The sequence below is a fragment of the Erythrolamprus reginae genome, chromosome 1 (assembly GCF_031021105.1).
Source record: "Erythrolamprus reginae isolate rEryReg1 chromosome 1, rEryReg1.hap1, whole genome shotgun sequence".
NCBI classification, from domain to species: domain Eukaryota; kingdom Metazoa; phylum Chordata; class Lepidosauria; order Squamata; family Dipsadidae; genus Erythrolamprus; species Erythrolamprus reginae.
Genome location: NC_091950.1, coordinates 392,476,111 through 392,500,634, shown reverse-complemented (window position 1 = coordinate 392,500,634; position 24,524 = coordinate 392,476,111). Strand labels below are relative to the sequence as shown.

The window sequence follows — 24,524 nt, the reverse complement described above, 5'->3', positions numbered from 1 at the left end:
GTGAATTTGGGGTTTTCATGAGCTGTATCCCATAATCATCACAATTACGGCTTGAACTATCTTGCTTTGCATGTAATGAGTCTCTCTCGTATATTATATTTCACTTTTTAAGTTGCATTATTGAAATAAAGGATCTTTTGCACAATATTCTATTTTTTCGAGTTTCACCTATACTAAAGCCACATAGCCAGAATGGGGGAATCATAATGTTTACTGCTAGCAGCAGTCATGAGAGAAAAATGATGACATAGAAAGAGAACAACTGGGACACAATTATTTCTAAGATGCTTACAAATAACTGCCATTTTTTCTTCTGATTCCAATATAAAATGCACTCAAAATTGAATTGCACTTTTGTCTTTTTCTGGATTTATTCTTTATCTCCCTTTCTTTATTTTTCTGAAAATACAGTATCCTAGGCAAACTAAGAATGAGTAATTAGCCAATGTAGTTTCCTCCAATAATGTGATTTACTGGTCCATCAGTTTTTAATTTCATTATTGATCTTGTTGCCATCTGCCCCATCAGTGTTCTCGTCCCATGTGCTTCCACTCTGTGCTCTCTAGACCCCAATTTCCTCTCTGTTTGGCTGTGGTAAGCATGATTCCCAAACCAACAATTACAATTCATAAGTCTAGCAGATGTTTTTTTTTCCTGGAATGGTGCTATCTGTGGTGATGGACAATTAGCTAGATGCATTTTTATGTTTCCCTACAATTTCTCAGAGAAACCCACATGAATTGAGCAAAGGTGGTATCTCAAAATAGAGAAATATATAAAAGCCCAGCCAGTTTATTTGCAGCCTGAAACAACAACAACAACACAGACCTGCTGTGTTAAGCGTTAAATGTTGAGATGAGTGACAAGAAGATCCTTGTTGGAGAGGGATCCCAGAGACTAGCCACATCTTTATTGAGACCTCAATAATACAGGTTATCTCTGGAGGGGCTCCTTCGAAATTGCATTGGGGGAGAACGTCTGGAATATTTTTTTGGTGCCCCAGAAGAAGCTGATTTTGCACGGTAGCTATCAACCTTCTTGTGGGGGTGAAATGTTTCATGTTCTGAGACTTTTGTGGATACCTTTCTATGGCCATGGGGGTATCCTTGTTTTGAGTGTGTAGTAGTCACTGCACCTTTAGGAAGGGAGTCTTGCTTATGGTGCAACCTGCCTTTGGCTTGAACACCATAAGCAGCTGAAGGATCCACCAGAGTTTGAGAAGAAGTTTCTCTCCGGAGAGATGCCCTGGAGCTCTGCTTTGTGGCAGGGGGTTCTTTCTTCCTACTCACCTTCGCCCAAACTTTTCGGATGCTTATCAAGAACCTTTTCAGGATGTTGGGAGACTTCTCTGGGGGCTTGGGCTGGTGTGCCTCTGAGGCTGGCTTTCGAATTCGTGCCTGGGACTCCATTTTAGGTGAACGTGGAGAGGATCTAGGTGTTGTTGATCTGGGCGGCCTGGGACCAGCCCTGTACCGTCTGGCTCGTAGGTCAATTGCCTCTGGATGAGATCGCCTTTCAGGGGCCCATGATGGAGGTACTGCTTCATGGGCATACCTGTTCCTGCTCCGGCTCCTGCTTTGTCTCCTCTCTTGCTTGGAGGGATGTTCTTTGCTGTGTTGCAACTTTGATGCCTCCTTTCCTTGCACCAAACCCCATCTGTTGGCCTCCTGCCTCTTCATCTTCAGGAGGAAGCCCAAGTTCATGTAAACCTCCCCGTCCTGTACATTTAACCGTGGATAGACAAGGAGGCAAGGGCCGTGCTGTGGATGGGGATGCGGGCAATAAGGCGTGCAGCGGCCACATAACAAGCAAATGGGATATTCTACGCTTGGCTGGCTGCGCCCGTTCTCCAGACCTTTCGCCAGGCACATATGCAGATCCCGTGTGGCTTGCTCTGTATCCAAGGATTCCACAATGGCATGGGCCAGGCACTGAGACTCGGGAGGTCTCTTTCTGATTTCGAAGCTTTCCTGGTGCAGTTCCACTTGTGCTCTGTGAACGCAAGGCAATTCCAGTTGGTTCTGGCACATGAAAGTAGGGTCTAAGAAGGATGTCTGCGCGAAGATAAACTCTTCACTCTCCTTGGGGATTTCTTCCATGTCATCAGCCCAGCTCAATCGGTGTGCCTTTCGGTCAAGCATCAGGCTGATTGGAGTCTCCGCTGGCTTGCCCTTGGGGCTGCCCGATCTTCCTGCGCTTTCCTTGGAGGTACTTGGTTTTTTATCTTTTTCCTTTTTCTTGGGAGTTCTGGGCCTTGCAGGCTGCTTTGCCAAAAGGCTTTTGTTTTGGGCTAGCAGGTTAAGTATCTCTGTTAACTCTTCCTGGGCGGTCATGCTACTCAGGTTTCCATCTGCCGGTGCCTTGAGACTGCTGTGGCTAGTAGTCTGACAGATAATGAGTGGAGGAGGCAGCACATCTTTGGAAGGAGGAGTCTGACTGCGGGGTCCAGGGCTTCTTGCCCTGACAGGTGGAGGTTTGGGTGGAGTATGGCGACCTTTGGGGCTAGTTGAAGGAGGCGTGCGGGACCTTTGATCGCTACAGTGCTCCTGACCTACCCAATGCACCAGCTCATTTTGTGGGGTGATGCCAATCTGCACATTGGTTGGTGTCTTGACATTGCTGTGGCTGGTAGTCTGACAAATAATGAATGGGGCAGGTAGCAAATCTTTGGAAGAAGGTGCAGGAGTCTGACTGCGGGGCCCAGGACTTCTTGCCCTGACAGATCGATGCTTGTGGGGAGTTTGACGATGTTTGGGGCCAGTTGAAGGAGGTGTGCAGGACCTTTGATCACTGGAGCGCTCTTGACCTACCCATTGCACCAGCTCATTTTGTGGGGTGATGCCAATCTGCACATTGGTTGGTGCCTTGAGATTGCTGTGGCTGGTAGTCTGGCAAATAATGAATGGGGTAGGTACCAAATCTTTGGAAGAAGGTACAGGAGTTTGAGCGCGGGGCCCAGGGCTCTTTGCCCTGACAGGTGGATGCCTGTGGGGAGTGTGATGACGTTTGGGGCCAGTTGAAGGAGGTGTGCGGGAGCGCTCCTGACCTACCCAATGCACCAGCTCATTTTGTGGAGTGATGCCAATCTGCACATTGGCCGGTGCCTTGAGATTGCTGGGGCTAGTGGTGTGACAAATAATGAATGGGGTAGGTAGCATATCTTTGGAAGAAGGTACAGGAGTCTGAGTGCGGGGCCCAGGGCTCCTTGACCTGACAGGTGGAGGTTTGTGGGGAGTTTGACGACGTTTGGGGCCAGTTGAGGGAGGTGTGTGGCTACGTGACCTTTGATCAGCGGAGACCTGCTGACTTACCCATTGCACCATCTCATTTCGCGGGGTGATGCCAACCTGCACATTGGTCTCTCTTCTGGGCACCTGAGAAAATGGCGGTGCTTCCTTCTGCCAATATAATGATGGTGCTTCTTTCTGCCACTGTAATGGCGATGCTTCCTTCTGCCAATATAATGGTGGTGCTTCTTTCTGCCACTGTAATAGCGGTTCTTCCTTTTGACAATATAATGGTGGTGCTTCTTTCTGCCACTGCAATAGCGGTTCTTCCTTCTGCCAATAGAATGTTGGTGCTTCCTTCTGCCAACGCAATGGTGGTGCTTCTTTCTCCCAATATAATGGTGGTGCTTCTTTCTCCCAATGTAATGGTGGTGCTTCCTTCTGCCAATGTTTCTTGTGGACGTGCCAGTCAAGCAGCTCCTGCTCTTTGTAGTCCAGAAAATGAATCCTGCCTCCAGGTCTCTGAATGTGGACAGGGCTGCTTCTGACTGTTGACGGTACCCTTGGTGTCAGTTTGGTCAGAGATTCAGATGTCGGAGTACTTCTTCTCCGCTGCTTTGGCTTCTGGTGCTGATGGAAGTCCGTTGGGGGATAAGAAGATGATCTTTGGCGGGACTTCTGGAAAACAGTCTTGTAGGGTATGGTGACATGTCCCTGCCACACTGGGATTCCTTGTGAAACAATGGGGACTGGGGAGGGAGGTGTTCTAGACCGACTATAGCAGACATCTCTGGTTGAAGACTGGGCCCAGCTGTACAGAGAGGTGATGGAATTCACAGTGGTATTGGATGCAGAGCGTGAGATTCTAAAAATGGGATGGGAGGCAGGAAAACAAAGAAAAATGGTCAGAGCAGCCATGTCCCATGAAGCTTAATTATGTAGTTTCCCATCCTATGCTACGTTTTAATTTTATATTTTTTGTTATTTGTATCCCACCTTTATTTTTTTTAAAAAAATACAGTGGTACCTCTACTTAAGAACTTAACTCATTTGATGACCAGGTTCTTACACAGAAAAGTTTGTAAGTAGAAGGAATTTTTCCCATAGGTATCAATGTAAAAGCAAATAATGCATGCAAACCCATTAGGAAAGCTGACACATTAAAAATGGTTAAGTTTTATGAGTGGTTGGATAAAAGAATGCTATTGTAAATATTGCAACGTATATCAGATGGTACAAAACTATGTGAACTTTTGTAAATAGTAATTACAGTATTGATAGTCTATACTTTTTTTCTTTTCATTACTTCTTTTTTTTACATTTTCTTAATATGATCTACAAGACTCTTATTTAAATTTCTTAGACTTCTGAAAAGTATGGAGCAGCTTGGGCTCTCTTATTTGTTGTGTATGCGTCTTTGTCTTGTCTTGGAATTAAAAATCAATAATTTTTGTTTTGTTTTAATGGTTGGGTGACTTTAGGCCAGTCACTCTTTCTCAGCCCAATTCCTCTCATAAGAGTCTTGTAAGGAAAATAGGAGGAGGAAAGAGCACGAAGTATGCTTGCTGCCTTGAGTTGTATACAAAAAGGTGGGATTTTTTTTTAAGCGGGGGTGGAGCTTTGATCACATGGTTGTGGCCACCATCTTGATATTTTAAACTCTCCCTCAGAACCCTTGCCTGTAATCTATGTGATACAATATTGCTTAAAAAACTGGAAAATAGGGAGAGGTGGGTAAAGTTAGCCAGAGGAACTTTTTTTTTTCAGTAGTTGTACTTCAGTTTTTGGACTTCCTAATAAAAAATATTGTTTGCTTCATTCCCGGTCCTTGACTATACTGGGGATGAGTACTAAACCCACCTCTGCCGCCAGGCATGGGGGAATTGAGACATCTCCCCTGAGCCTATACAGTTTATGCATGGTATGTTTGTGTGTATGTTTTGCTTTTTAATAAGGAGTTTTTAGTGACTTTTAATTATTAGATTTGTTATACATTGTTTTTATTATTGCTGTGAGCCGCCCCGAGTCTGCGGAGAGGGGCGGCATACAAATCTAATTAATAATAATAATAATAATAATAATAATAATAATAATAATAATATCAGTTACAAAAAGACCTCATGTTTGCTGCCCATATCTAATGCGGGAAGAAAGTGACTTCCATATCATTCATGACTTATTGTCATTCATGCCCTGCATATCACTAGTCTTGGCTATGCATGATTCCCAGATCACAAATACAGAACCAGTATATTTTCTGCCAATATTGACACTTGGGCTGAACTGGCTAAATGCATCTCTCTTTAGAAAATTGGTAAATATCAGCAGCTCAATCAAAACTATCAAAAAAGCCCTCAGGACATAGAAATTTACAAAGAGGATAAAATGGCGTAAGATGACAGCCATTCAGGTAAACATTCCTCTCAGGATGTGAAGTTACACCTATTAATAAACAAAAGATTTATCTGATTTCCCTTTCCAGCCTCAATTATTATTATTATTATTATTATTATTATTATTATTATTATTATTATGATTTGTATGCTGCCCCTCTCCATAGACTCAGGGCGACTCACAACAATAATAACACAATATATAAAAATCTAATAATTAAAAGTTACTAAAAAACCCTTATTAAAAAGAAAACATACACACAAACATACCATGCGTAAACTGTATGTTCTAACCTGTGGGCCAGTGTTTCTCAACCTCAGCAATTTTAAGTAAATGGACTTCAATTCCTAAGAATTCACCTAGCCACCATTTATTTATTTATTTGATTTATTTATTAGATTTGTATGCCGCCCCTCTCCGTAGACCATATAGACATAGGGTACAATAGTCACAAAAATGATATTTGTTTAGCGGTAGTCTCTTTTTGCTTGTTACATTTCCCCATGCTTTGAGGGAGGAATATATACTGCTCAAAAAAATAAGCCTAGTACCACACCATCAGTAGTGGTGCAATACTATCCAAGAAGTGAGGCAGTCACTGACATGACTTGTAGAAAGTTAGCACCCACCCCTCTCCTAGAAGAATGAAATTTATTTATTTATTCATTCATTCATTTATTCATTCATTCATTCATTCATTCATTCATTCTTTCATTTATTTATTGGATTTGTATGCTGCTCCTCTCCGTAGACTCGGGGCAGCTAACAACAGATTTTTTAGGAATATTTTAGGAAATATTAAAAAGGCAGAATATTATACCTTACTGGATGAGAAAAGGAGAAACGTGCTTTTGGAAAGCAGCCCCCACCTTTGTTAATAGCCCCAGAAAGACTGGACCATTTTATCTACAAGACAAAGCTTCATTTCCAGGTGATAAGATTAGCCCCCATTCAAGATCCAAACCAGGACAAAACCATTAAGCCATAATAGGATTTGCCCATTACCCTTTCAGAACACAAGCCCCTACATTACATCACTCAGCTAGGTTCAACTGACCTTAATTCAGGCAACCTCAGCTGAATCCCTGATTAACCACCTGGGAGTCTGGCAACCAATAGGATATATTTCTTGCACAGGAACAGGAAGCACAAGGGCAGGGGTAGGCAAATTTGGCTAAGTGATTTTTTTTACTAATGTTATGCAGTGCAGCATTTTGAATTTCTTGAACAGAAAGAGATACACATCTAGCTATTTGTTCTGAATTTTTCCATCACCATCTACCTATTCACTTAGAAAGCTTTAGCTTATTTTTATGTTTAAAAAAAAATACTGCATTGAATAGAAAATGATTAGAAAATCTCTCCCCTAACCCTAACCCACTTCCTGCATAGGTCTTTGCTTTCAATAAGTTTTATCAGGGTCTTACGGTTTACTGATACGTTGCATTTGCCAAGTGAGGTACTCAATTTTCTTGTCCAGAACACACAGAGTTTGATAGAGGCTCAAATTGTTGCAGGACCTGACAAAAATGAGAGAGAGGGGCATACGTATATTGGGGAATAATCTATCACATGCTTATAACCAGTGTCTTCTTTCCCCAATTTTTTTTGATGCAGGGAGGGTGAGCTAAATTGGCAAGAGAGCATCCTTATGATATTTTTTATTTGATTTTTATAAATAGCCTTTATTTTTTTCAGAACGTTCATTACAATTATTTTACAGCTATCTTTTCTCCCATCTCCTGTTATTCTATAAGGGCTATTCCTTTCCCAGAATTCATAAAAGATGGAAGGCTGCATATTTGAAAAAAATCAAAAAATGTCCTCAGTGTGGGGGAAAAAAAATCTCTCAAGTATAATTCTTCTTGACATCTTGGACTTTCTCTTTCCTCTGTGAGTCCCTGAGGTCTCACTGTTTAAGATACCTTATATTGCACTACAACTTTGATTCAATGTTTGGCCATGCCATAAATAAAACATTTCCAAGTTGTTGGTCTCAATTGTGGTCACTAAATGAGGACCATCATTGGGACCTCCATAGCTCTTTTCAGTGTTATGATACCTTTGCTACTTTCTTTTCAAAATACACTCTTTTTTTGCTCTTAAAATCTATTTTTCACTTCTCATTCAGTCATATGAATTAGCATATGCATCAAGACAAATTCCTTGTATCTCCAATCAAACTTGGCCAATAAAAAAAATTATATTCTAGTCTAGTCTAAGTCCGTGATGGCGAATCTTTTTTTGCTCGGTTGCCAAAAGGGTGCGCATACCCACGACATGGTGCAGGTGTGTGCTCACACCCCTAATACAATGCCTTCCTCCTACGCATGCTTATACAACTACCCCTCCTCACTTCCTCCTGCATATGCACAGAGACCTCACTGAATCCTCTGGAGCCTATGGATGGTGAAAAACGGGCTCAATGGGCCTACCAGAAGTTGGCTTCTGAACTTCCAATAGGCCTGTTGAAATAAACAGAGCTAGGCGTTCGGAATCTTCATAGTTTATTGTTGAGCTACAGGAGTAACATTGTCTCACCAGCAGTTACAACATAATTGGCGAACAAAGCAAACGGCTCTGGGCTATTGTTCTTATACACCCTTTGCTTCCCACCCAAAGTAACTGCCAGTAATTCAAATCTCCCGCTCAGCAAACAACCAATCAGTATCCAGTATTTAAATCCCAAACTATTTACATATTGGTCATTGCATATTCAACACCTGTTGTGCTGTTTTTCATCTTCCCCGGGCTTTAGAAGGCTCTCCTGAAGCCTGGAGAAGCAAAAATGCCTCCCCTTGCCCTCCAGAATACAGAAAATCAACTGGCCAGTGCAAACATGTGTGATGGAGCTGACATAGGGGCAACACTTCATATGGCTCCACGTACCACCTGTGCCATGGTCCTAGGTGAAAAAACTCTTGGCTGAAACTTGACTTTGTCTAGAGCAGTTTTCCACTGTAATGATAATATTTGTCTGTTCAAATACAGGAATAAATTGAGTGCTTTGGCCTGTTCTACATAGCTCCATGATGTCTATGGCTCAGTAACATAAGGACGTGTTAGGAAACTCTCAGCCATATGGGTAAAGATAACCTGTACTTGAAAAAAGACACATCCAGTTTTGCAAGAATATCAAAGACTTATCAAAACACAATCGAGACACTCCCAAGAAATAGGCTTGATCCTTTGCTAAGTATTCCCCAGTAAACTGAATACAGTATGTTTACAACTGATTCTTCCATTTTGTTTTAAATAGGAAAGTTCAAATCAGCACAGACTACCTATTAATCAGAGGTTTTCTGGAAAGCATGAGAGTTAAGGAGAGTGAACAGAGATATACTTCCAATCCTTCCAATTTTCTGATTTTGAATGTCATAGACACAGATTACATTTTGAGATTTTAGAATAATTTGTTATCCCACAATACAGTTTTATATTGCTGTAATGTTGTTGACGTGAATCTTTAGTGATGTCTTTTATTAAGAAAATAAATTGAAATAATTTAAAATTAACATAAATGCAGAATTTCTGTTCTTTTTTCCTCTTTTTTCGCTAATAGTATGATAAGTTAGATGTGTTATTCACTATATTTTCTTTTTTTGAATAAGTATTTTATAGATAAAGAAATTTAATTAACATAAGAATACAGAGTTAAATTTAACAAGTATCTAATATATATGTGTATTATTTCTGTATTGATCTGATCACAGTTAGGTTTTTGCTTTTTGTAGTAGTTAGACTTCTAAGGTAAGCGGAGCAATGTCTTTGTTTGTCTTTTTAAAATATATATATATATATTGGAAAAAAAGAAAGAAAATAAATTACCACAACTATTCATAATAATTGGGTTAAAGAATCTCTCTTTCTGTCCTTTTTTCTCACAGGCTCAGAAAAAGTAGGGAAAAGCTTATATGTTTCTGCTCCATTTGACACTGTAATTATTACTCAAATCCTGAAGTGAGCATTTAATTTTGGTTTCTTTCAATTTATATACATTTTCCATGAAAGTATCAGAATAGGTATTCCTGCTTAACTTGGATAACTCTCCTCTTATTGTGTCTCTTTCATAAAATGAAAATAAACACTATGAAAATACTATTAAAATAAGAGCAGAGTCTGAGATATCCCCCCAAGCAACTTTAGCAGAATTGTTGTGCAACAAGTGCTGTCTCTAGGCAGCAATAATCTTATTCTTTGGAACATACAAATGGCTTATTAAGGAAGATATCAAATAGGTTACTTACTTTTGTTCTGTCCTCCCTGGATCTATGCTTGTGACACTTACTTTTTCCAAGGATGCTGCATTAGGAGACATAGAGAAGAAAGGTAGCTGTTCCAAGGCTCAATGTCCCAATTACTATAGCAATGTTTCTCACCCTTGATATATGGTAATTGTCTACACATCAACCCTCAGAATTCACAGCAAAGGGCATGTTGGCTGGGATTGCCAAGCCACCCCAATGCTATGGGACTAAAACGAAAGTGAAATTGTGTGCATTACTAACCTATCCATGGTACTCTGTACTTGCTCTGCTTTTTGTTGCAAGCCTGTAGAAGAAAAATAAGAAAAGGAACACATATAAGAAGAAGTATTCTTTAGAAAACTATGAATTGTTCTTTTTTGTTCCGAACTGTATAATTTGATATAATAAAAGCAAGTTTGAAGAGAGGGTACAATTTGACGGAACTTCAAAATAAACCTTACATTTTGAGAAATTGAAAAGTGAAAATAATTACTTAAAGGAATCATTTTTTCCCATTTTTTCCTGTTCTTAAAGCAGATATTAGACAACTGTCTGTTGTGGATGTTGTATCACTGGAGGCGGCTAGATTAGATGGTCTACAGCAGGATTGTAGGCCAGATGCATCATATTCTGGCCATGCCCACACATGGTTTAGCGAAGGAGGGAAAATGCTGATATGTCATGCGATGTCACTGTGTCAACATGAGTTTGACAACCCTGGCCTACAGGATCCATTCTATCTGTATGATTATATGGTAAAAGAAGAAATATATCACCTGAGATTACTTTTGCATCGCCAATGTTTCCCCTCCCAAGTCCAGCACAAAACAGTTTAAACTTGATCTATAATTATATTAATTTCTGCAAACCTCAAAATTATTAATAATATGTGCCATTTGGTTTTTATTCTCCTTCTCTCCAGTTGGCCAAGAAAATAATGTAAAACAAAAAAGACTTGTTAGCTTGCTTCTTAGCCAAAGTTTTCCAGGTTTATTTTGTTATAAGTTGGCATCTTTTTCAACATCTGGGCTTCTGGACACCATGCTTGAAATACATATGACTCAATTTTTCTCAAAAAAATTGTGAGCATAGAATATTTTTTACAAATATAACTTCTTGACTTTAAAAAAAATTATAGTCAAATTATTCCCAACTTTAAAAAAAAAGTTAAACAGTCACAAAAGCAATAGAACTAAGTTCTCTTCTCTTTCCCACTGCTTCCCAAATAATTCCACAACTGTACATAACACAAAATATTTTTAATAATTGGCTAATATGTTCTAAATTCAGTCATCAAACATGATGAAAAGAGACTCTACTATATCCATAAAATAGGTACATAGTCTCATGAAATAAGCCTTTGCCTTCTGTCATGTGAGAAGTTAGAGCTGAAGTTTAAGAGCCACTTCTCCCTTAAAACTCCTAAAAAGTTATTATAAGTAGTGGGCTGCTGCATGGACCGTCCGGTGTTCAGTCCCGGTTGAAAAAATGGAGATGCGTACGTGTCTCTGTTGCCTGCACGCACACACCTGTGTAAGATTCAGCTTCTGGGCATAAAGTGAAATCTTGTGCGAGGATGCTGGTGTGCGCAAGGTTTTGCCAATTTTTGGCGGGTTCTTTGCTTCCATGCATGCGCAGAAGCAAAGAAATTGCCAAAAATCGGTGAAATCTCACACGAATGCGTGAGCATCCTCACACAAGATTTTGTTTCCTGAGCATGCGCAGAAGCTGAATCTTTCGCCAACACGTGCCTGCGCCCGCCGGATACATATGTGCCCATGCCGGTTACCAGGAGCACAACGGTAGCACCGGCGACAGGCAGCCCTTAACTGGTAATAATAATAATAATAATAATAATAATAATAATAATAATAATAATATATTAGATTTGTATGCTGCCCCTCTCCGAGGACTCGGAGCGGCTCGCAACAGCAAAACACAATGTACAAATCTAATGTTAAAAGCAATTTAAAACCCTTCTTATAAAAAACAATCACACAACCTAACAAACCATACATAAAAAACCATAGTAGCTAAGGGGTGTATCAGTTTCCCCATGTCTGGCAACGTAGGTGGGTTTTTAGGAGCTTTTGAAAGGCAAGAAGGGTGGGGGCAATCCTAATCTCTGGGGGGAGTTGATTCCAGAGGGCTGAGGCCGCCACAGAGAAGGCTCTTCCCCTGGATCCTGTCAGACGGCATTGTTTAGTCGACAGGACTTGGAGAAGGCCAACTCTGTGGGACCTAATCGGTCGCTGGGATTTGTGCGGCAGAAGGCGGTCCTGAAGATATTCTGGTCCGATGCCATGTAGGGCTTTATAGGTCATAACCAGCACTTTGAATTGTGACCGGAAACTGATCGGCAGCCAGTGCAAGCCGCAGAGGGTTGACGAGACATTATGGATCTTTGTGAATTGAAGTAAACAAAGCATATGACAAAAGCTTGTCATATCTTGTATTTAATAACAAGCCTCCCTCACCCTTCTTCACAACTACCGTGTTTCCCCGATAGTAAGACACCCCCGATTGTAAGACGTATCGGGGGTTTCAGGGGGGTCGGCTAATATAAGCCGTACCCCGAAAGTAAGACATATGTCTTACTTTCGGGGAAACACGGTACTAAAAGCGAGGGAGCTGCGCGCCCAGGAGAGTCTCCCTTACGCAGCCTGGTGCCAGCTGGCGGTGGCGCGCTGCGCCCAAAGCTTGGGCCACCCGGCGGGCGAGGAGGCGGCCCTGGCCAAAGCGGCGCGGCTCTGGCTGCGGCACGAGCGGGAGCTCTGACTGCGCTTCCTGCGCAAGCCCAATGTGTCGGAGGCGTCGGAGCAGTTCGTGGCGCTGGCGAGGGAGCTGCGCGCCCAGGAGAGTCTCCCTTACGCAGCCTGGTGCCAGCTGGCGGTGGCGCGCTGCGCCCAGAGCTTGGGCTACCCGTCGGGCGAGGCGGCGGCCCTGGCCGAAGCGGCGCGGCTCTGGCTGCGGCACAAGCGGGAGCTCCGACTGCGCTTCCTGCGCAAGCCCAACGTGTCGGAGGCGTCGGAGCAGTTCACGGTGCTGGTGAGGGAGCTGCGCGCCCAGGAGAGTCTCCCTTACGCAGCCTGGTGCCAGCTGGCGGTGGCGCGCTGCGCCCAGAGCTTGGGCTACCCGGCGGGCGAGGCGGCAGCCCTGGCCGAAGCGGCGCAGCTCTGGCTGCGGCACGAGCGGGAGCTCCGACTGCGGCAAGGCAGCTAGATGAGAGGGTATTGCCGCCTCCCTCTCATCTAGCTGTCTTGCCGCAGTCGGAGCTCCTGCTCGTGCCGCAGCCAGAGCCGCGCCGCTTCGGCCAGGGCCGCCGCCTCGCCCGCCGGGTGGCCCAAGCTCTGGCCGCAGCGCGCCACCGCCAGCTGGCACCAGGCTGCGTAAGGGAGACTCTCCTGGGCGCGCAGCTCCCTCACCAGCACCATGAACTGCTCCGACGCCTCCGACACGTTGGGCTTGCGCAGGAAGCGCTTGCGGAGCTTAGACGACACCAGCCGGTAGCGCGTCAGGAAGTCGCCGCTGGCTCCGGCGCCCGAAGAGGCCTCGCCCGGGCCGAAGCCCGAAGACGAGTCGGCCCCGGTGCCCGGGACAATATAAGACATACCCCGAAAGTAAGACATAGTGGGGCTTTTGGGGATAAAAAGAAAGTAAGACACTGTCTTACTTTCGGGGAAACACGGTAGAACCAAGGCCAGAAATTTAAGCAACTCCCAATGAAGAATTTGATCTTACCTGTATTTTTTTCACCTTTTTGAACGCCCAGATGGTAGCAGGCAGAAATACAATGGCAACTAGCAGAAACAGCAGCAGGTGGCAGCAGTCTGAGATGACATTCTGCAGGATTGTCAGCATGGTGCTGGGGCCCAGCAGCTGCTCTGTCAACCTCTAGGCTACAAGTTCTTAGGGCTTCCCATCTGAGGTCATGCTTGCATCACAAATGTCTATTGCAGGCCATTTTGCTTGGCTGAAGCATTTTCTCTGATCGACAGACAACATCAAAATTGATTACATTCAATCCACTCAACTTATAAATAGCAAAGATATTAGATATAAATACTAGTGCTGCTTATCGTCATTTGCTTGTTTATTCACTCATTATTTTGACCTCACTTTTTTGCTATAAACCTCTAAGGCATCTCACTATAAACATGAACCAAATTCAGGTAAGAATTCAAAGCTGAGAATTAAACAGATGTCTGTCAATTATTTAGTCAGGTCTAGCAAATACTTTTTAAAAACCATTTTCAAATGACACTTTTATTAGAGACCTATAAAATTTCACACGGCATTAAGGGGTGTACATAAGTGCACTAGTGTGCCTTTCGTCCCCTGTCCAATTGTCTTTCCTTTATCTCATATATCATATATATTTTCTTCCTTTCATATATCTTCTCTATTTTTACATATTATCTTTATATATATTACTTCATGTCTATTCTCTTCCATATGTATTGTGTATTGGACAAATGAATAAATAAAATAAAAATAAATAAAAATCTGCAAGCTTTTTGATTTACAAGGATTCCCACCCCCACATTTATTACTACAAAATACAGAAACAGAAGACAACAGAACTAGTTTGGTCTAGTGATTAAAATACTAGATCACAAACCTGGAGATCATGAATTCTAGTCCCAATTTAAGCATGAAAGCTGGCTTTCCAGAAAATAGGAGGAAGAATGAGTATTGTGTATGTTTGCTGCCCTGAATTATTTACAAAAATAATAAAGGTGGGAAATAAATTGTTGTATTAAATATGTAGGTGAGCTTTTTCCAGCTTTGTAGAAGCAGCTTGGCCACATTTATTGGAGATAATGGGATTTTTAAAAAAAATAAAAAAAAATAATGAAAAATAAAGAAATGATAATTATTGATGAGTAAAAAAAGCCTAGAAAATATCATTTAAACGAACTTGACTAAAAAGCAAAAGCAAAATAATTAACAGAAAGAAAAGATCCATATTGTAATTAGTGATATACCATTCATTAAATCCTTAACTGATCCAGCAGGTTGCTTTATATTTTCATTCTTAAAACACAATAACTTTTTGATAAACAGAGTCAGATCCAGAGGTGGGCTGCTAAGGTGGAACAGTGACATGTGCTAGCAGAGTCCAGCGCAATTCTGCTACTGCACGGGCAGGGAGCAAAATCGCGCATGGACACCATGGGCACTCTTGTGTGTCCGTGCATGATTTCGCTATCTGCCCAGGTGCAGTAGCAGAATTGCGCTGGACTCCACTAGCACTCAGAGCCACGGGGGTGAGCACACGTCACTGTTCCACCTTAGCAGCCCACCTCTGGTCAGATCCCTATCCTGGATCTGTTGTCCTTGAAATCATGAACGTAAGTTTAATTCGTAAGAAACTTTCATGATCAATTGGGTGAACATTTTATTTACTTATTTTACTTATTTGGTCAAGCATATATAAGATTACCGTAAAAGTATAAACATGCATACACAAGACGGTTTTGAGTACATGGGAACATTAGGACAGGGATGGTAGGCACGTTAGCCTCTGGAAGGCTAATTCATTCTGCCACCTCAGAAGCAGAAAATTCTGCCCTACTGGCATCGATGGCTATTGGCAATGTTTAAAATAAAGAATGCACATTTGCAGGTTATCACTATTGTAGAGAAGGTGAAAACTGTCATGTAGGCATTCAGCCCGATTCAGTGACGCTTAAACCAACCTGGGATCACCCATTTCTTTTTTTCTTTTTACATTTTTTTAAAAAAAATATCTTTATTGATTATTAACATTAAAAAGAAGACAGAACAAATACAAAACAAAGATTAAAGACAAAAATAAAACAAACATAAATTTGCCAACCTACTTGTTGGCACTGCAACTACAGCTTTCAAACTATTATTTTCTATATTCATTTACATGAGTCTTGGCCGTGTTAATTTCACACTTATGTCCAGTATTTTTTTTAAAGGAATAAAAAGGAATGCTAAAGAGTAATATATTTGACTGTAATATGAATATTTATAATGGATCACCCATTTCTATATGTCCCCTTAAATGTAAAAGAAAAATATCTAATATTGCATATTACAACTGCAGCTAGGATTACTTTTGCCCAATTTTAGAAAAATGCAGTCAACCCCCTCCCCGAATAGGCAATAATTAACAAAATTTATGATTGTTCCCAAATGGATAAACTTACAATGGAACTAAGGGGCCAAAAGGAATCAGAATATTACGAGACATGGGAACAGTGACACAAATGGATTGACTACTAAGGGAAATATGAAGATCACGAGTAATTCGCAAAATTAATAAAAATATAAGATGTAAATTAAACAAAAAAAGGTATAATTATATGTACATGTAAAAAGAAATAATTATGTTAAAGTGATAAAGTTCGAACAAGAGTACTGTGATGAAATGCAGATATGAAATGTATTTATGTAACAAATAAGAATTACTAAAAGCACAACTATACTATTGTTTTTTAAAAAATGTTTGAAAATTAATAAAATTTTCTTTAAAAAAAGTAAAAGAAATATTTCTCGTTAAGGGGTGAGATTTATATAAAACTACCCAACGGAAAGTTTGATTTTTGTTCCGTTTAAGGAAGCACCTATCTATGAACCTCTATATAGGAGTCGAAACACACCGTTGGGAAATTAAACCTCTCTGTTGGATTTTCGGGAAGTTCCGCTTCTATTCATTATTACCTCTATGGGAACTATTCACTGACGTCATTTCCGGAGAGCCGCCTGGCTAGAATCGGAAAGGCGCCCGTCGTTTGCGAGTCTTTCTGGCTTCAATCTCCGGAGCGGGCGAGAAGGGGCTCCCGTTGGTGTGTTGCCATGGTTTTTTATTTCACGTCCAACGGTAAGAGTGGTCTGGCCACAACTCGCAACACTTCTCGGATATAAGCGGATGCTTCTATCTGAAACCGCTTTACACCCGGTTGGGGTCACAGCTTACAACTCCGGTTATCGCCAGAGCCGCTAATGTTTCGGTTGGCGAATGATGGGTTTTTGTGTCGTTATCGGCCCAACCCAGGGGAAGGCTAAGCTGGCTCTTCTATGACTTGGGGACTTCAACTCCCAGAATTCCTGAGCTAGCATGATTGGCTCAGGAATTCTGGGAGTTGAAGTCCACAACTCATAGAGGAACCGACTTTAGGAGATTTTACAGAAGGCAAATGGAAGATGAAACCAGAAAGTATCTTCTCTCCGATTTCTGTTCGTGGGTTTATGAAAAGCAATCTTGATTTTATTCTCAGTTATGCTCCGCTTTCATCATAAACTTGTATTTATTTTTTTTAAAGAAAGTTTTTTAAAATTTATTTTCCATTTCATAGTCATACAACTATCAATGCCTATATCTCAAAGACACACAATTACATAGTTATATATTTCTTAACTGATCATATTTATAACAAAACCACTATCTTATTAATCGTTTATCAGTCTGTATTCTCTTTCTCACTAGCCACCTACTTAAACTTTTATTTATTCAACAATGCATTTTCAGCATTGTATTTGCACAAAGCATTCTATAAACCCGAGTCTATTTTCATTATAGGTACTGTATATAGTTTTCTCTATATAAGAAATTTGATCACCTCGGCATATTTTTCAGAGAACTGTTGTAGTGCAAACTCCTTTTCCCAAATGTTGCTCATTGTCATGTCTACTATGCTTTTGATCAGAATTTAAACCCTTTCTAAGACTGACAAGCAGATTCCCTTTTGTATTATTGTTATAGCAATAGCATTTAGACTTATATACCGCTTCCTAGTGCTTTTACAGCTCTCTCTAAGCAGTTTACGGAATCTGGGTCCTCATTTTACCACCTCAGAAGGATGGGAGGCTGAGTCAACCTTGAGTTGGTGGTGAGATTTGAACTGCTGAACTATGTTAGCAGTTAGCTGTAGCCTGCAGTGCTCCATTTTAACCACTGCACTGCACCACCCCAGCTGCTATTAATTTTTCTCTTTGAAGAGGGGAACATTAGTGGATTTCCTCACAGTTGAGATTTTCCTACATATATTATACACCATCATTTCGTAAGTAAACCACGTCCATATGTTATCATTTTTCAACTGTACTGTTTATATCTGCAGCCTTACCATATCCAGCATTCTCAGAGGATATCTCTTCTGTCAGCTTTTTCTTAAATACTAACTTTTGTGGAATTCTACCTGGCGTAGTACTATAATTTCTAAAGTAGTATGCCAGCATTTCCTTACTTCAAACATAATGTAATTAGTTTCATTTTTAATACCATTTATTCATTGTTTAGCACTTTTCACCCATTTCTAAAATAGTTTTCTTTACCTCTTGTAACCTTAACCATTCTTGTCCTCTTTAACCACATTTCCCCACATTTTTAAAAGAACTTTCGTGTTTTCCCTATATATATCATAACATATATTTCAGGGACTTATCTGAAAATAATACTGGGGCAACTGATGTTTTTAGAACACAGTTCAGTTATTCCTCAGTTTAGGAAAGCTGATAATGATTCTGACATTGTGATATGAATATATTGAATAGTTTTGATAAGGATAAATCTTGCATATCTGTGCATAGTTGATGTAAAACATTGATTATTTTTTGTCTTTTCTATCCTTCAGTTGTTCCTTCTGTTTATACAATTTATATGGGAAAAGACAAGTATGAAAGTAAGTAGACATTCCTTTGATCTGCATCAAAAATATGTAATATATTGATAATTTATGCACCATTTGTAATAACTCTATTTTTAGCTTCCAATTGTTTGGGAATTCACTCACCCCCCCCCCCCCCACCTTTTTAAAGAGAGCTGCATTTTTAAGCCTGGCGGATTTCAACTCCCAGAATTCCCCAGCCAGCTTTGGACATCCCTGGTCTAGACAGCATCATTTCACCCATCTCCCAAGGGCTTTTCTCACATACCCATTACATTTGCTCTATATTTGAGGGAGGGAGAGAGTTATTACACAAAACTATTTTTCAAGTATTCCTAACATAGAATTAAATTAGCATTTATCTTCTTTATGGTGTGAAGATTATAGTCCACTGTGAATATTCTTGTATATCTACATTCTAGGCTCAATTTGCTTCTCTTCCTCTCTTTTTGCATTAGAATTTCCTTGAGTAATTTGATTCCCCCTTGTGGTTTAGAACTAAACAATTGACAAAGAGAACAGTGCAGCTTGAATTGGGGCTGCCAGGATACTTCTGGAAAGTAACCCAATCAACTTATTTGAATTGGTAACTTTTCATTTGAGTAGGCATAAAGGCTACTTAAATGAAAAGTTATCAATTCAAACAAGTTGATTTATCAAATAAGTACTCATGGGAGCTGTACAGGTTTTAAGGTGAACCAGAACATTTACAATTGTGCATTTTTTAGACATTAAATCTTTTGTGTTATCTTATGTTTTTCTCAAAACCAAGAGTTGTGTGAGCCATATACCTTTGAAATTCATACCTTTTATTTAGTATTTAATAGTGCTGATCATTGAACTACAAGAAGAATCCTTTCCATCTGGTTGGGTTAGTGGCTGCTAATTGCAATAGTAGTTTTGGTTACATACTTCCTTACCTAGCTTGAATATCTGTCTGAGATTATTTTTATAGGATTTGATCCAATGTTCATGATCATATATTCAGCACAACACGATTCTTTCTGTCTAGCCCAAACAATTAGACTGCACTCTCTTGCATCTAAAGGAAGAATAATGAGATCCAAACTATCTGTTAAATATTCCACACCATTACCTAGAATCATTTTCCCTGAATGTCTTGGATGTTCTGTTTTGAAAGTAATGCGAAGCTGCAATTGAATAGGCCAAACTGAATGGAATGGCAGTCTCAAACGTTTCTGGAGATGATGCTAACGGCATAGCAAAACACCTGTCCATTTAAAAAATATTATATGTAGATTACTAAAATTTCTGGCTAACAATATGCATCTCTTGCTTGGCTCTGGGTTGCAGAGCAATAGTCTGAAAGGCAGAAAAGTAGAATCCCATTCAAAAGAGAGTAATTTGTTGTGTTGGAGAGAATGATATTGAATACAGTGGTACCTCGAGATACGAGTTTAATTCGTTCCGGACCTGGGCTCTTAAGTCGAGCAGCTCTTATCTCGAACGACTTTTCCCCATAGGAATTAATGTAAATAATTTTAATTGGTTCCAGCCCTCAAAAAACTCACAAAGTTAGTCTAAATTATGCAGAAAGACATGTTTTTAATGAAGAAATGTACATGTACATATAAATGAATAATGAAGTTTCTTTCACTTAACTTGTAAACTTTCTTAAACTTTTAAATTTACATATGTTCAACTTCTCTGCCACCCAATCCTGTAGGACAGAGGTCCCCAACCCTTTTTGCACCAGGGACCGGCTTTAAGCGATCAAGAGAGGAATGGGTGAATGAATGGACGGAGGGTGGGAAGGAAGGAAGGAAAGAGGGAAGGGACAGGAACAGAGGAAGGAAGCAAGGAAACTTATGAAAGGGGAGAGTAAGAGAGGAATGAGTGAAGGGAGGGAGGGAGGGAAGAAGGTGGGAAGGAGAAAGAAAAGAAGAAATAGAGGAAGGGAAGGTAAAAGAGAGAAAGAAAAAGAGCAAGAAAGAAAGAAAGAAAGAAAGAAAGGGGGAAGGGACAGGAACAGAGGAAGGAAGCAAGGAAACTTATGAAAGGGGAGAGTAAGAGAGGAATGAGTGAAGGGAGGGAGGGAGGGAAGAAGGTGGGAAGGAGAAAGAAAAGAAGAAATAGAGGAAGGGAAGGTAAAAGAGAGAAAGAAAAAGAGCAAGAAAGAAAGCTGCAAGCACCCCCCCGAGCCCCCCAGGCCGGCTGCAACCTTTTAAAACACGCGCGCCGCTTCGCAGCTGTCTCCTGAAGCCGAACGCGGAAGTTAGCGTTTGGCTTCAGGAGACAGCTCCTTGGCGCTTGTATCTCGAATTTGGGCTTGTAAGTAGAACAAAAATATCTCTCCCCTCCCAGCTCTTATCTCGAGTTGCTCTTAAGTAGAGCAGCTCTTATGTCGGGGTTCCACTGTAAATGATGTATAGTTAGGTGAAAGAGCACAATGATTGCAGTTTTTCTTTTTCTTTGATAACCCTTCCCCCCCCCATGTGGTTACCACCAAGTGGTTTCACCAGTAAGACACTTAAGTGAGACATTTGTGAGTGTTGCCTCATTTTTTGACCATTGGTGCCCCAGTTGTTAAGTGAATCAGTGCAGTTGATGAGTTAATATCTCGGTTGTTATGTGAATCTGTTTTCCCCATTGATTTTACTAGTCAGAAAGTCACAAAAGATGATCACATGACTTTGGGATACAGCAACGGTCATAAGTATGAACCAGTAGCCAAACATCTGAATTTTGAGCACATGATCATGGGGATGCTGCAGTGGTCCTAAGTGTGAAAAATGACTATGTCACTTTTTTCATTGCTGTTGTAAATTTGAACAGTCATTAAATGAACTGTTGTAAGTCAAGGACAATGTGTAGTTTCTATTGACAAATTTATTACAATAAATTACAACATTCCTGCATTCCTAAGAGTTCACTTCCGGAAACTGAACCTGTTGACTTAACAGAAATATGTAAAATGTTTTTAAAATTGGCCTTTCATCCTAGAACCTAGAAATAGCCATTGTTCTTTGCAAAGAACATTTGTATGTGGAATTAAGAATTGATGGGAACCTAGAAAATAATGAATTAACACCTTTTGCAGGTATTACAGTGAGTGTGTTCAATAAAACTATGAAACAGTAATTTTCTTTTTGGGAATCATTAAGATTGAATTAAAAATAATTGTCAAAATTGGATTGCCTTTCGACAGATCTTTATAGTATAACCATTTTTGAAGCCTGTTACTTTTAATCACGAGGCTTCTAGTAAGATTAAAGGATGCAGAAAAGAGCATCCAAAAATAAGTAACTCACTTGTGAGGAAAACTTTGTGTTTTTTTTAAATTTATAAAAAAGTGGCAGGATGCAATAATATGTGGATAAAATTGACCATGGTATGGAAAAGTGGAGAGATATTTTTTTTCCTTTGCTTATACAAGCAGGATCCTTTTGTAATGTTAAAATATTGTAGAGAATTGATAAAAGGAAGTTTTTTTAAAAAAAGCGTTGACATTTGTTACCAAGATATAGTTGCCAATGTAGATGGTTTTAAAGAGTGATTAAATAAATTATTAGAGGATTAAAACGTAAGGTCTGCTAGTTATGATGGCAACTTATTTCCTCCATTATGTGGGCTGTGAGGGGGGAGAAATACTCCTGTGCTTATGTTTTACTTCCAAGTGACATCTACATAGCCATCTTGGTCTAGAATGATTTGAATCAGTAGGATTTATGTGAACACTATTAGAACTGTGATCAATCTTTGCTTTGCATTTTTTTAGATGAAGATCTAATAAAATACGGTTGGTTAGAAGATATTTGGTAAGTACTTAAAGGGGCCTACTTTGGTATAATGAATTTTTTTTTTCAAATGAAACAAATATTTCTCTTTCCTAATAATTATTTGTTAGCATCCTTTTTGGACTCAGACTTAAATATGAGATGAGATCCTATTTCTGATATTATGCCATACCCCAAGAAGGGAGATTCTTTCCCTACCTCTCAAGTGTAAGTGCTCTAGAAAGGGGTAGGCAAAGTTGACTCTTCTATGACATGTGGACTAGCATGATTGGCTCAGGAATTCTGGGAGTTGAAGTCCACAAGTCATAGAAGAGCCAACCCTGCCTACCCCTGCTCTAGCATATTAGTTGTCAGTTTTCTAGTTCTCTGTATAAAACACTATTCATTTTTAAAAACAGAGTTCATTTCCTGTTATTTTTTTCTGCTTTAGAAGCCCCCCCCCCCCAGTTTCCAATAATAAGTTTCCAACCTCCCAGTTGCAATTTAGTAGTTTCCCAAATAAGTTATATATTCTATCAAAATGTTTTTCCTGTTGCCTGCTTAAAGACTTGGCTTCAAGAAACACAAGACTACCGGCAAATATAATTTTAACTTCACATCAAAATTGATGGGATTTTATATCGTCTCATATGCAGACAAAATTAACATGACCATGCTTAATTGTAATGCAGTTTCTTTGGGGTTTTTTTACTGTGTTGTCTGTCACATTGTTGTAATAGTATGTTGTATAATCTACCAGAATGTATGATTTATCCATAGCAATTACAGCTAAGTAACCCAGACTAATTAAGTGTGTGCATGTGTAATTAATTATTATAGTTATTGTGTAATTATGGTTGTACATTTATATATAATCATATATTTTATATAAAATATAGTAAGTATAAAAATATAATTTTCTTCCATATAGAGAATTAAAAATATTCAAATGGTAACAGCTTTATTAAAAATTTCACAACAAGCTGCCAGGTTCATACAAACCATTCAAAACTCATATTGCATTTCCCCTTCATGCTCTCTTATATCCCAAGGACTTGGGAGAATTAATTTGAGTTTCTTCTTAATACAGGTAGTCCTTACTTAGTAACTGCACTTGGGACTGCCAACTCTATTGTTAAGTACCACATTCATTAGTAGAATTTTCCATGACTATGATAGGTGTATAAACTCACTTCAAGTTCATTAAGGGAATCACTGTAGATGGTAAATGAGATATCATGTGACTGCTATTTGTGATTTTACTTCCATATTTGTATATGAAATATTTGTATTTCACTTCTTCATACATATTTTTTTAAGATAGCAAACTATGTAAGCTGGAAATGAGATGTACTATTTAAAACCAATTATTATTTAATACAGCAGCATTAAATCTCTAACATTGCTAGTCATGAATATGAATTATTTGGAATTAATTTCAACTTACCAGCCATCGCCCATCCTGTTATTGATTCCAGACATCTGCTTTTAATGAAACAGTATCAGGATTTGACTTTAGTTTTAGTAAGTACAATTGGTGCTTTATGGCCCTTCAAGTTGAAAAGCATGATAAAATGATACATATAAAGTAAGATTTTGGCACTTCTGCATATATATTCATTTCCTGAAGAGCAGAATTCCCCATTCCTGACAAAAACAGATGTGTGGATGTGAACTCTAAGAATTTTCAACATCAACTATGCTGGCTGAAGAATGCTGGGAGTTGGAGACCACACATCTGGAAGTTGACAATGATGGGAAACTTATATAGATCTTTTGGGCTTAACTCGTAAAGCCTGTCTTTTTCAATTGCTGTGGAAAGTAGCTTGTGAATCCTAAAGTGGAGACTGGTCAGCTTGATGCTTTTATGTTACTGTATAAGCACTGGATGAGAAATAAATTCTTCACCTCCATAACATTAGTTTAAATAACAATGTTTTAAGAAATTAAATAGGAAAATAATCCTTGAAATGAGTTATTTTTGTTACCTCTATTTACTTTTTCATGTAATCACCATTTACTACATGTTTCTCCAGTGATGGCCAAGCTTCATAAATGCCCAGCAAGGATTTTGTTTTGAACTCCCTGTACATACCTACCGACAAACAAATAAATAAATTCAATGTTGGAAAAGAGAGAACCAAATGGCACAAAATCTGAAGTGTACGGTGGATAGAGGAACACAGTGAAATTCATCTTTGCAGTTGCTTCTTCAAGAGGAATGAGGCCATTTGACATGTTACAGAGAAAGTTCCTTCTTGTCCTTCTGAATTCTAA

General features: G+C 39.7%; 2 protein-coding genes across 2 annotated transcripts in view; one reads left to right on the top strand and one right to left on the bottom strand.

The window, feature by feature from the left end:
* Nucleotides 1-776: 776 nt before the first annotated feature.
* On the bottom strand, nucleotides 777-16,630 carry LOC139157784 (serine/arginine repetitive matrix protein 2-like). The gene is made up of 6 exons (XM_070734917.1): nucleotides 16,565-16,630; nucleotides 13,610-13,855; nucleotides 10,130-10,172; nucleotides 9,869-9,923; nucleotides 7,049-7,141; nucleotides 777-4,092 (listed from the first exon to the last, which is right to left on the bottom strand). The coding sequence occupies exons 2-6, from the start codon at nucleotides 13,727-13,729 to the stop codon at nucleotides 921-923; spliced, it is 3,483 nt and encodes a 1,160-aa protein (XP_070591018.1). The 5' UTR covers nucleotides 13,730-13,855; nucleotides 16,565-16,630; the 3' UTR covers nucleotides 777-920.
* CCDC25 (coiled-coil domain containing 25) overlaps nucleotides 16,574-24,524 on the top strand; it is a 24,019-nt gene continuing 16,068 nt past the window's right edge. Inside the window, exons 1-3 of the mRNA XM_070734918.1 lie at nucleotides 16,574-16,724; nucleotides 18,478-18,525; nucleotides 22,250-22,289. Coding sequence (XP_070591019.1) covers nucleotides 16,700-16,724; nucleotides 18,478-18,525; nucleotides 22,250-22,289 — 113 coding nt within the window. The 5' untranslated portion in view covers nucleotides 16,574-16,699. The remainder of the gene's footprint in view (nucleotides 16,725-18,477; nucleotides 18,526-22,249; nucleotides 22,290-24,524) is intronic.